The sequence below is a fragment of the Squalius cephalus genome (assembly GCF_949319135.1).
Source record: "Squalius cephalus genome assembly, chromosome: 8".
NCBI classification, from domain to species: domain Eukaryota; kingdom Metazoa; phylum Chordata; class Actinopteri; order Cypriniformes; family Leuciscidae; genus Squalius; species Squalius cephalus.
In genome coordinates, this window is record NC_137129.1 from 18,170,649 (window position 1) to 18,182,990 (window position 12,342).

Below are 12,342 nucleotides of genomic sequence, written 5' to 3' on the forward strand. Positions count from 1 at the left end.
ATCTATCTATCCATCCATCCATCCATCCACTTTTAATTTAGCCAAGGTAGAACACAGATAGTTCAATATCAGGCATCAGATGGTGTAATACCATGGTACTTCGATATATAAAAAAAATGGTATTACCATAATACCAAGACTAAAAATCATTATACTTTGATATCTGTACCTTGATAGTGAATTATTCTCATATTCTTATAGTACGGAATTACAATGGAATGTTCCAAAACCTGTGACGTGATATAAAAAAGGAGGGAAAATCTGACATGTTTGTTGGTGTTAGTGAACACATTAATGAGGCATCCAAGGGACACTGATATGTTCCATGCATCAGTACACAGGGATGTCTTACATAAAATTATAATAATACAAAATAAATGAACCACATGATACTCACAGTTTAGGTTTTAATTAATGGTGAAGTGAATGTACATGTATTACTTGAAAGACCTTTTTAAAATACCTTTACATAAAAAAATTAACTATACAGCAGTTCTGTATCAGATTATTATATCACTTAACCTGTAGCCATACTGTTTGCACCTTATAAAAACAGGATAGTGTAATACTATAATTACAATTAAAACAAATGTTTGATGTCAGGAAGACGAGATATACAATATAATCAATCTACAGCATGTCTCTATACAGTGCACAGGCCCTCTTGGTGGCCTACAAAACAAAGTGTACCATAAAACCAGCAGTGACATGGAAAAAAAATCACTTTTATGTACCAGTCAAAAATGCACCAAGATTTTTCACAATGACTCCATGATGTAACATCAACCATTTTGTTTTAAATTGTTCAATGAACTATATCATCATCTACATCTGAATCTTGTGAAACATGTCAATAACATGTCCAAGTCATATTTCACCCCAATACAATACAAAAAAAAAAAAAAAAAAAAAATGTTTTGCCTAAAGAAAATGAAGCTTAAGATCATTAAAATTTTTGGCATTGTGAAAAAAATAAAATAAAATAAAATAATCAGTAATATGAAAACAAATTTCATTTCCATTGCGGTAGTGTGATAAAAAAAAAAAAAAAAAAAATCACTCATTTTAATGCATGCTAATATGAAAAAGTACTGAATCACAGTATTGCATTGTAATAAAGTAAAAAAAAAAAAGATTATATATTACAGTAACAAGAATTACCATTGAGAATGTGCATTGACAAAAAAGTAGAAAAAAGTTACAACATTATAATAAGAATATTTTGGGGGAAAACATGCTTAAATGTCACGAAAATAATATCACAATGCTAAAAATCTTAGTGGTTTCGAGGCTTAATTTTCTTCATGCCAAAAATGTATTTTTCTTATGATTTTGGGGTAAAATATTGCAAGTTTTTGTGTGATTAAGCTTGAAATATCTAAAGTGAAGTGCTGTGTTGTTAAAAGAGAAGAATATTAAAGAAGGTGGTTTAATCTGTGTGAACAAGTAAAAAATGATGGTAATTTACAGTAAAATGCACATAGAAAGTGACACCGAGTGCTGACGTCCTGAGAATGTCAAAGATGAGCTTTCAGATCAACACACATCAGTGTGTGTTCAGGGTGAGAAACAGTGTTATATGCAGACTTTGTTCTGTATTACTCTAAGGTCAGGCTAAAAAAGTTATTTCGTACCAGTGTTAAGGCATGAGTGGACAGCATTTATAAACACACATTCACACACACACACACAGTCTCTCACAATCACTCGCCACTAAAAAAGTTATATCACCAGTGTCATCATTTCCATAAAAGTATTATTGTTTGAGTACACACGCCTATTCTTGATCACAGAACTGTGTGTACCATAAAGACAATTAAAACACCCCCAATCCACACAGTTCTGTGTCCTCTCTTCCCTGAAATACTCCAACAAAGTGATCCGGCCATGGGAATCATGTGAAACTCTACAGAGAGCTGGCACTTCAAACCTGCTGCCCAAAAGTGTCTGAAGTATCAAGTACCAGTGTCCTGCACACATCCACATCACTTCCTCCTCCTTTTCACTCTAGAGAACTGAGCAGCTGGCCTGGGCACTCATCAGTATACGCTGGAGGATCATGGGAAACAGGATGCTGGAGTGAGATGGAGGCTTTTAGCTGCAGTTATGGGGGCAGCTTTTATCTGTCTAGGGTTTCCTCTTTAGGGATGCGGATTATGGCCGATGAAACCTGCAAAAGGAATTGAAAGAATAAATTACATTTTTGTTATGCACATTCAGTCCATGTGACGGTTAAAGACAATGATCATTTTCACATGCAGATTATTTTAATTATAGCCTTTATTAAAAAAAAAAAAGGAAGTCTGGGAATAAAACGGTGGCCGCCCCCTGAACTCTTTCATTAATATTCTACAATAAGCTCTGCATTTCTCCATTTCTCACTTTGTTTAATAAAAATGTCTTCTATGTGTATACTACCATTTAAAAGTTTGGGGTCAGTGTGATTTAAATAAATAAATAAATAATAGAAAGTTAAAAAGACCAGCATTTATTTAAAATATGAATCTTTTGTAACATTATTAATGCATTTACTGTTATTTCTGATCTATATATATATATCAATAATCAAAGAATCCTGAAAAAAAATATCATGAAAGTATCCACCAAAATATTAAGCAGCACAACTGTTAACAATGAAAATGTTGCTTGAGCAGCATGTTCAAATTATTTCTGAATGATCATGTGACACTGAAGACTGGATTAATGATGCTGGAAATTCAGCTTCACAGGAATAAATTAATATATATTTGATTTTTTACTATTTTAAAATATATTAAAATAGAAAACTGTTATTTTAAATTGTAATAATATTTCACAATAATACTGCTTTTACTGTAATAATACTGTTTTACTGTATTTTGATCAAATAGATGCAGCTTTGGTGAGCAGAAAATTAAATTGAAATATTTAAATGGTTCAATAGATACATATATGGATATTCTGAATTAAGTGTATATAAGATCCAGAAAGTATATATAGGCATAATATGCAAATTAAAAAAAGTGCTGAAAGTGTCAGACCTGGTGTATATCCTGCTTTCCTGATGAACTTCCATTTCTGAGCTCTTATACTCGTTCAACTCTTTTCTTATGGCCGCCTAGTGGAGAACAAAGAACACAAGAGTAAAGAGAAAGAACAACCTGAGCACTCAGAATTAGGGGTGGGAATCTCTAGGCATCTCACGATTCGATTACGATTACGAGGGCTGCGATGCGATGCTAAAACGATTATCGATGCGTCTTTTTTTGTGTGACTACTTGGTACTTTTAAAGCAAAGTATTTATAATGACCCATAAAGAATTTACTTCCAATATCTTTTATTAATAAAACAAATGGAAGTGATTTGGCAAGTCAACTGTAAGGTTACATTTGCCAGCATATGTCCCAACATTGCAAAGAACCAACAGGAAAAGAAATGTGTGCCTGAATATGCTGAAGTTTGTATTCATTGACTACAAGTATGCTGCTAGTACTTGTAGTCAATGAATACAAACTTCAGCATATTCTGAATTTCTAACATAAAATAATAGACTTCAAACCAACATCCTCCTGTTATAAAGCAATATAATCCTTCAGACAAAAAATAAATAAACATTTAGCTGTAGCAAAATCACAAACAGCTTTCATACAAAAATATAGAATTATGTTCCAGCAACTTTCATACAAAAATAATGCTTGTGGACGTACGCATATTCTGAATAATTAGTAACATACAAAGCTGTGACTTGAAATCGTTGCTGTATACCACAAATCAAAAACAGCTTATACAAAAAAAGTAATGCTCATCTGTAGAGAGCACAGTCAAAATGTAACTTTCTGTGACTGGCATTGCACTGATACACACTGTGACTGTGGAGGGCAGTACAGTAAACCTAAGTATAATGTACGTATAACAGATCTTTTTACAGCATATTGATGTGAAAACAAAACAATACAGAAAGCAGCTCTCATACAAAAATAGAAAAAAGGCCACAATGAAATTATGCCAATTTTTCCATAATTATGTTAGCTTTTAACAAAGAAGGTGCCGTTTTGATTTCGCTCTCAGCCTTCATGCGTCTCTGTTATGCGCACGCCACAGACTGTCCGGGGACTGCACGTCCGCGCTTCAGAATTCCGCCTTTTTGCGTTCCGTCAATATTACGTTATTATAATATATTTTTTTTTTTTTAGAAAATTTATTTTTTGACATTTGTGAATCGATTCAGAATCGTCCACGTCCACATCTAAGAATCAAATTTTTCCTCCACCCCTAGTCAGAATATCACTGGTTGTGTGGAGTTACAGAACTACATCTTAATGATGATGTTATGTGGTCAAATCAACATACAATTCCAAGACTTTGAAGTTGGATGATGGTTGAAAATCAGTGTATTTTCAATGTCATTGTGCATTTTTAAATAAGCTTTGTTTGGCAAAGACTTCTTGCTTTATTGGACAGCAGACATTTAACACAAGTCAAAATTGAAATGATCTTATATCGGTCACCACTAGGGGGCAGACGAGACCAGTAATTCATTCAGACCTTGTCAGCAGGTGTAAGTTTGGTCCAGGGTTTGTCAGCACGCCGGTCATAGTCTTGAGCATGCGTGCACTCCACATACTCATGAAAGCGCAGGATTTTTCTGGCCTGGAGCTCAGCTACCGTGGGCCTCTGTGACAACTGCAGATGTAAAGACACAACAACATTTACTTTCACGTCATGCAAGATTAGCATCTACTTGCACCTCACTCAAAATATTTTTGACACAATTAGAAGCCGTTTGTAACCGTTGATGTAACTTGGTTAGATATAATTTTTGTGAACTATGCACTGATAGTTAAGAAGTCAGAAGTGAGTAGTGAGCAAACTTATTTTTGTTTTAATATTTATTGTATTACATTTTGAAACTCTAACAGAGAGAGTATGGCTGCTTTTATTCTGGAAAAGGATAAGAAAATTAACTTAAGTTAAATTGTATTATAATTTTTAATTACTGCTGATTACCATGACTTTAGAGACAATTTATGCAGTACAGTTAAAAAAAAATTGGTGTCAGTACGATTTTTTTTTCCTTTAGAAGAAACTGATACTTCTATTCAACAAGGATGCATTCAATTGATAAAAAGTGTCAGATATTTAAAATGTTACAAAAAATAAGTAAATAAATGTTGCTCTTTTGAACTTTCTATTCATATACTTTTTCTTGAGCAGCAAATCAGCATATTAGTAAGATTTCTGAAGGATCATGTGACACTGAAGACTGGAGTAATGGCTGCTAAATCAGCTTTGCCATCACAAAAAAAAATCAAATAAAAATCAAATAGAAACCTTATTGTAAATTGTAATATTACTTCACAATATTAGTTTTGACTGAATTTTTGATCAACTAAATGCAGCCTTGCAGCATAAGAGACTTATTTCAAACGGTAGTGTATTCGCCTTTCAAACTAATTCCAAACATTTAAGCCTTTAGTGGTTTTCATGACAAACTTAGTCAAGTAATGAATGTGCCTTCAAACCTTTCTGGTCAGCCTGCGCTTGATTTCGCTCCTTTCTGCCCGTCGGTCCGCTTCATTCTTGGCTGAAACAGAAGAACACGCAGATATTGAGAACATTTTTTTTTTTTGGAAGCATTCCATGTATGACTGATTACCACAAACATTATAGAGGACTAGAAGATAAGGGGTGTAACTGACCTAGTAGGATATTTCTCTGCTCAAGTTCTTGTGCGGAGGGTCTCTGACTCAACCTCCTATGAGAACATACAAAAACATAAAATGCACACAGTGTCAGTGTGGAAAGGACCAAGACCCCATAAAACCCCTCTGAACACACAGGCAGACCTTGTGAGGGTGGTGCTGATCTTGTTGCGGACAGCTTCCCACTGCTCTTTGTTGTTCCAGGCGATGTTCTCCTGGTCCTCAGACTGCTCTTTCTCCTGCTGACGCTCCAGCTTTAGTGCCAGAGTATCCTTTCGCTTCACACGGCTCGCAAGACCACCTAACAAGATGCACCGATAATCCTCATTAGGTGTTTTCACAAACTTTGTATTGATCTTATGTGAGAACAAAGTTGTAACATTCATGATCTAACACAAAGATGATTAAAACGCTCTGACATAAGAAATCTGTTAGCTAGAAAAGAGTTTGAGGAAATCACTACATTCTGAAGGAGATTACACTATTACTTCATCACATTTACTTTTAGGCCTATGCGACAAAGTCTCAAAAATATAATTTCCACCAAGGACGGTTAAAAGTACACTACTATTCAAAAGTTTGAGGTCTGTATTTTTTAAAAATTGTTTTTGAAATAAGTATCTTATGCTCACCAAGACTGCATTTATTTGACCTAAATTACAATAAAAACAGAAATATTGTGAAAGTACATAACTGTCTATTTGAATATATATTTAAATATATTTGGATGTATTAAAATGTCATTTATTTCTGTAATTGGTCAAAGCTGAATTTTCAGCAGCCATTACTCCAGTTGTCAGTGTCACATGATCCTCCAGAAATCATTCTAAAGGCCCGCTCACACCAAGGACAATAACTATAAAGAAAGTGTTCTAAAAATCTTTTTAAATGTCACACCACATCCTTCACACCACAACTATAACTATATTGACAACAGAGGATCAATATAGTCAGAAACACTTTCAGAATGTTTTTTTCCAGCTGATGAACTACAAAAAAACATTGAGAGCCAATCAGAATCCATTCTGCTTTAAAGATTTTGAGGTTCGAGCATTTAAAGTTAGTTATCGTTATAGTTATTGTTCTTGGTGTGAACAGGATGCTTAATGTGAACTTAATATGCTGATTTGCAGCTCAAGATTTTTTTTATTTTTTTTATGATTTTCAATGTTGAAAACAGTTGCTTAATACTTTTGTGGAAACATGATAAAACATTTTTCAGGATTCTTTAATGAATAGAAAGTTCAAAAGAACCAAATTTATTTGACATATAAATCTTTTGTAACATTATGAATGCCTTTACTGTAACTTTTGATCAATTTAACACATCCTTGCTGAATAAAATTATTATTTTCTTTCAAAAAGTATTATACTGACCCCAAACAAACACAATGAGAGTTTTAACAGCATTTTCAACTGTTTCATTTTTTAAAGTGCTGACTGTCACAAACTTTGTATGCACATATTAGTGCAGGACAAGTACAACATTCCTAAATCACAATTAGACTAGTCAGACAATTAGACAGTCAATTAAAGCATCCTACTTGTGGGAACATCTTCCTCATCATCATCTTCCTCATCATCATCTCTGTAATTAATGGGTCCGTCAGAATCGCTCTCATCCTCGTCCTCACTGTTTCCAGGACCTGCGTCCTCAGGAATGACAGTGACTCGAGGGTCTCCCACCAGACCGCGTCGGCTGCGTGGCTCCAGCTCCAGCTGTCGTGTGGGCCGAGGGACTGGACGCAGCTTCTGCAGCTCTTCTTCAATGTCAAAATCATCATCCTCAGGCCTAAACAATTCAAAATCATTAAGACACAGTGAGCATACTGTATGTGGCATATAGTGAGTGGTTGTGTGCTTTAAGATTTTCATGTAGGTCTAATAGTAGTATTCAGGTACAGAAATCGATTAATCAAATGTAAAATAATGTTCAGCCTCGACTCTTCTCTTTATTAAATATCGATTAATCCTTGTTAAAGCTACAGAAGTTAGGCTAATCATTCAAAAGCAGTGAGTGATTTTGTCTTTGTCTTTTGTTGTTTGATGAACATTAATGACACAGACAGCAGCATGTATATTTGTCTGCTCTCACTTTAAGACCTAGTGCATGGATCCAATATAATGAAACATCCAATTTCTCTGTCAACTGTTTATGTTCACCTAAGACATTACAGACTGTGTTTACGAGGATACTTGCAAAGAGGATTGATTGACAATTTTATGTGTATTTGTCCGTTCAAGCACAAGATGTGAAAGAGAACTCTTCATGGGCTTGAATGGCTTAAAATCATTTGAATTTTTAAAATGGCAAGACTTAAAAACTCGTTCAAGTGATACAATTTTGTGACAACTGTCACAAGTATTTCAATGTTAGAAGTAGTACAAGGGTAGAGAACATTGTGTTCTTAGATAAACTGATATGTACACTCACAGTCGCAGAGGTTCGATAGTGACAGGAAGCGAGTATCGTCCCCCTCCTGGAGCCTCAGCGAGAAATTCTGGAGGTAATTCAAAGAGAAGTGAGTGAGCTCGCTGGGATCCTTCCGGTTTGGGCTGGACCAGGCCTGGACTGTTCAAGGCTCTCTGGATGCGTATGTGCAGAGGTAAGGGCAGCTGGGAGGGTGGGTCTGTAGTGGGGCTGGGTGGGTCCACGCGGGGCACTTCAGGAGGTGGGTGGGAGCGAGGAGGGGATGGTGGAATATGGGTTGGTGGAGGAGAGAGTGCTTCAGAGTTTGAGTTTCTGCTGTCATCTGATTGGGCAGAAGGCTGGGCAGGAGGAGGGGCAGACACAGGGGCTGGAACTGGGACGGAGGGAGGGCCTGGGGGTGGAGGCTCAGGCTGATTGGCCGAAGAGTCGTCTGAGTGGCGTTTGGTCACAGGAGTCATCCTCTTCGGGGGAATAGGAGGAGATCGCTTGACTGGGACTTGAGAGGGATCCACTGTAGAAAAAAGTCAAATCAAAATTAACTTCACAGAGAAAAGAGTTAAAGCACATAAGTTTGTACGGAAGTGCCAAGCTAGGATTTTATCAGCCATGTTATTAATTTGCATGCCATGGAATTAATCAAACAGGTATTAGTACAGGATGGGGAGGGATTTAATATTCTACGATAACAGATTAAATAATATATTATAGATTCTAATATTCTGGGATATATAAGGTCTGAAACATTCCACTCTATGCAGAATTAACAGAAAGGCTTCTAACTAGAAAAGCATGACTTTTCATAAATGGCTGTTCAGAACAAGCTGCATTCTGAATTCTGACACAAGGGACGTAACAGTGAACATCAGAGTAAAGGCCTATTCACACCAAGGATAACTGTTATGATAATAATACCTATAAAGTTTTAATAATCGTCCTAATTTTATGAGAAAAGGTACGTCCACACCCTAGCTGTAATGATGACAGAGGAATATTGTCTGAAATATTTTCCAGCTGATGAACGATAAAATGTGTGCTTATAATAATGTTATAGTGGTATATAGAAAGTTATATTGGTGTGGAAACGAATACAGTTATTGTACTTGGGTCTTAAACATCCTACTTCAGTGGTCAGTTTTCTCAATCAGGCCTTGGTTGTTGTGAACATTAAATCAAAACTGACCCTATTTAAGATTCTTAATACATGTTCCTGGTCTTGTACACGATTCATCAATGCGTGTTATTGTAGAGAATAACATCTCAGACATGTAAAGAAAATAACCGCCCTCTTAAGTCCTGAGACAGTGCACGTTAAGTTTGCACTTGCAATGTGTCGGCCAAGCATTCACATCTCAGTTAACATGCTTGCATGCCTAAACGCAGGCCAGTTCCACACTGAATGTCAAAAACTCAATGTTAGACACTGCCACTGCCTCCAAACTTACTCCAAAGAACTTGTTGAGTGACACTCAGTCAAGTTGTATGTTCTGTGAGAGGGTGAAACGTTAGTATACAGGTGCATGTTCAGATGTCATCCAGATTGAGTCTGAATTTAATCTTCATTACTGGTTATTGGTCATCGTTAACACTGGTTACATGTGATTGTCACATCTTTTAAATAGGATGAACAGAATTTCATTTATCTGTTCTCAGTAATCGTAGTGATTTGGAGAAGAAATCAAAAAAATGTTGAGTATGGGTGTGAAAAAAAGCATGACTCTGTGAGGTTATTAGAACATTAGGACATGCATGCCAGCTGGTGTGGGATGGGGAGACACCAGGGCTACCTGGGTGGAGCTGAGAGCCCCTTTGGCTGAGGTAGGTGGGCAGGGACAGATAGACTCCAGACTTGCCCTGCTGTCTCCAGCTTGTCCAATACTGAGGAGGCGGAGCTTTGTAATATCTTTGTAACGTTGACACTTTGGGGTGGATGAAGGATTTCATTATGTTTAGCATCTCATACAACAATCACAAGCACTGTTGGACACTGGTCTAGTTCAACAAGTGACACCTATTAAAACCTCCTGCTTAAAGGGTTAGTATAGGCTTTTATTCACATATAAACATTGACCAATGCACATCCATAAAGCTCACTGAATTTGGTAAATTGAACTTAAACATTCTTGCTTGACACACAAGAACCGATTACGTTTGTTTTCGTGCATCAAACAAATTTGTTTGAGCTTCCGTTTACCATATTTGAGTGGTCTACTGTATGTATATTCACTGATCAATGTACATCAAAGCTTAAATTAAATCTGTTTATCATATAAAGCAATCATGTTCAAACTGATTTTTACAATGTATTTACTTTTTGAAGCATTAAAATTTGGTGTAATGGACTTTCAAATGAGGGACAGAAAACAGAGGTCAGAGGGGTTTCATTAAAAATATTTTCATTTGTGTTTTGAACATGAACAAAAGTCTTGTCTTGGAAAGACAAGAGGGTGAGTAAATTATGAAAGAACATATGATCATCTGGCTCAACTAATTGCAAGAGTACAAAGGAAGACAAGGAACATTTTAGATTATATACAACTTCACAAATTCAAAGCCTTAAAATGAACTTTACTAAAAATTAAGTGAGAAAATAGTATGATTTAAATACAAGTATGAAAATGTTCAGCAAAATTTCCAACAATGAAGCCAATATAAATACATTTGGGGGAAACACTCAATTGCTCAAATGGTACGGACTATACTGAAATGGGATTGTCCTGGTATCTGGACTAGGGAGTCTATTAATGGATCCTGTTGGAGAGGGGTAGTGTACTGTATTTCTAACACTTGAGCAGCTGCTGCCTGCCTCTCACGTCACTGGGCCACAGCATGTCTAAAGTTATCTTTCCTCAATGACACTGGTCCAGCTGTCAGAATGAGATCTCATCTATTTTAAGTCAATCCAAATAAACAGCATAAGAATGCAGCAAATCATGGACTGAACTCACTGAATCAATTAAACATCTAAATAAAATTTAAAGGCAGTTTCTTTAATCCATGATTTGGTTCATGACTCTTTACTGATTTTCTGAAATAGAGAAAATGAACAGGAAAAAATACTGGAATCCAGGTGGCTAAAAAAAGGGGGCGATAACTGTTCTGTTCTACTGTACTGATAAAGTCTGAGAACAAAAGTACAGGGAGTTCTCATGTCTGTGAGAGCAGACAGAGCATCAGCTGCTATGGAGGACAAACAGAGACACTTTGAGTCCTATAGGAACATCACGCACGCACACACACAATGGTTTTTATAGTGAGCTAATGACATTTTGTAGCCCCTAACCCTAAACTTACCCATCACAAAAAAATGTTCTGCATTTTTACTTTGAAAAACAAACAAAAACAAAACAATAAATCTATTTTTGAATGATTTGATGTGAAACACAATGTTTAAAACCTGTCTAACAACAGAATTTCCTTAGAACTGTTGGCAGAAGCCAGGGCTCCTGCAGCACCCAGAGACAGGTGTGTCGTGAGAAAGAAGCTGCTCAGTGAACACTGTGCCAGCAGAGCAGCACAAACAGCACAGAGACATGTCTAAGCCTGCCCATCTCGCTGGAACACTCATCTGTGTCTCTGCTTCAGAGGGAGGGAGCAGCAGACACTAACACACCTGACTCACTCAACACATAGGCCATCAATCCTTTCCGGCGGGATTGCCACCTTGTCGTGGTGGAGAGGCTTGTGTGCTCCTGTGACCCTAAGAGCAATGCCGTCTGGAGCTATGCTCCTGGTAGGGCCACACATGGCAGTAAGGTCAAGGTATGGTCAGAGGTCCCTGACAAAGAGCAATTGAACCAAGACCACAATGGTGGAACAGGCAGAGGATGATGGCTGGCCTTAGAGGAGCGTCACAACAGCTGGGAAGGCGGATGAAGACTACAGCAGAAAAGGGCCAACAGTCATCTTGGACTCCATACCACTGGATTCTGACCCAGATCTGTCAAGGACCGTGTGGTGGCTGTCTGTGCATCAGTCTCCCCACGCTAAACAAAGTCACACACAGGCGCCCTCTTTGGGAAACCACCATGAATGTTTTTGCCAGGGCGCAGTGGACAACACCACTCTTGAAAATGTGGACCACTTCCCTACCTTGGCAGCCTTCTTTCCTCAAAAGCTGACATAGACTCTGAGGTTAACCATCGCCTTAGTTGTGCCAGTGGAGCCTACGCCAGACTCAGGAAAAGAGTCTTCGAAGTCCGAGACCTAATAGCCCAAACAAAACTTCTCGT

General features: G+C 37.0%; 1 protein-coding gene across 9 annotated transcripts in view; it reads right to left on the minus strand.

The window, feature by feature from the left end:
- Positions 1-399: 399 nt before the first annotated feature.
- phactr4a (phosphatase and actin regulator 4a) overlaps positions 400-12,342 on the minus strand; it is a 72,713-nt gene continuing 60,770 nt past the window's right edge. For 5 of the 9 annotated variants that reach the window (XM_079878030.1, XM_079878031.1, XM_079878032.1 and 2 more), the window contains 9 exons: positions 9,898-10,029; positions 8,117-8,624; positions 7,227-7,474; positions 5,827-5,983; positions 5,680-5,735; positions 5,503-5,564; positions 4,526-4,663; positions 3,021-3,097; positions 400-2,170 (listed from right to left, as the gene is read on the minus strand). In XM_079878030.1, coding sequence (XP_079734156.1) covers positions 2,155-2,170; positions 3,021-3,097; positions 4,526-4,663; positions 5,503-5,564; positions 5,680-5,735; positions 5,827-5,983; positions 7,227-7,474; positions 8,117-8,624; positions 9,898-10,029 — 1,394 coding nt within the window. In that variant the 3' untranslated portion in view covers positions 400-2,154. The remainder of the gene's footprint in view (positions 2,171-3,020; positions 3,098-4,525; positions 4,664-5,502; positions 5,565-5,679; positions 5,736-5,826; positions 5,984-7,226; positions 7,475-8,116; positions 8,625-9,897; positions 10,030-12,342) is intronic. The other 4 variants (XM_079878037.1, XM_079878034.1, XM_079878036.1 and 1 more) reach the window with 1 other exon arrangement.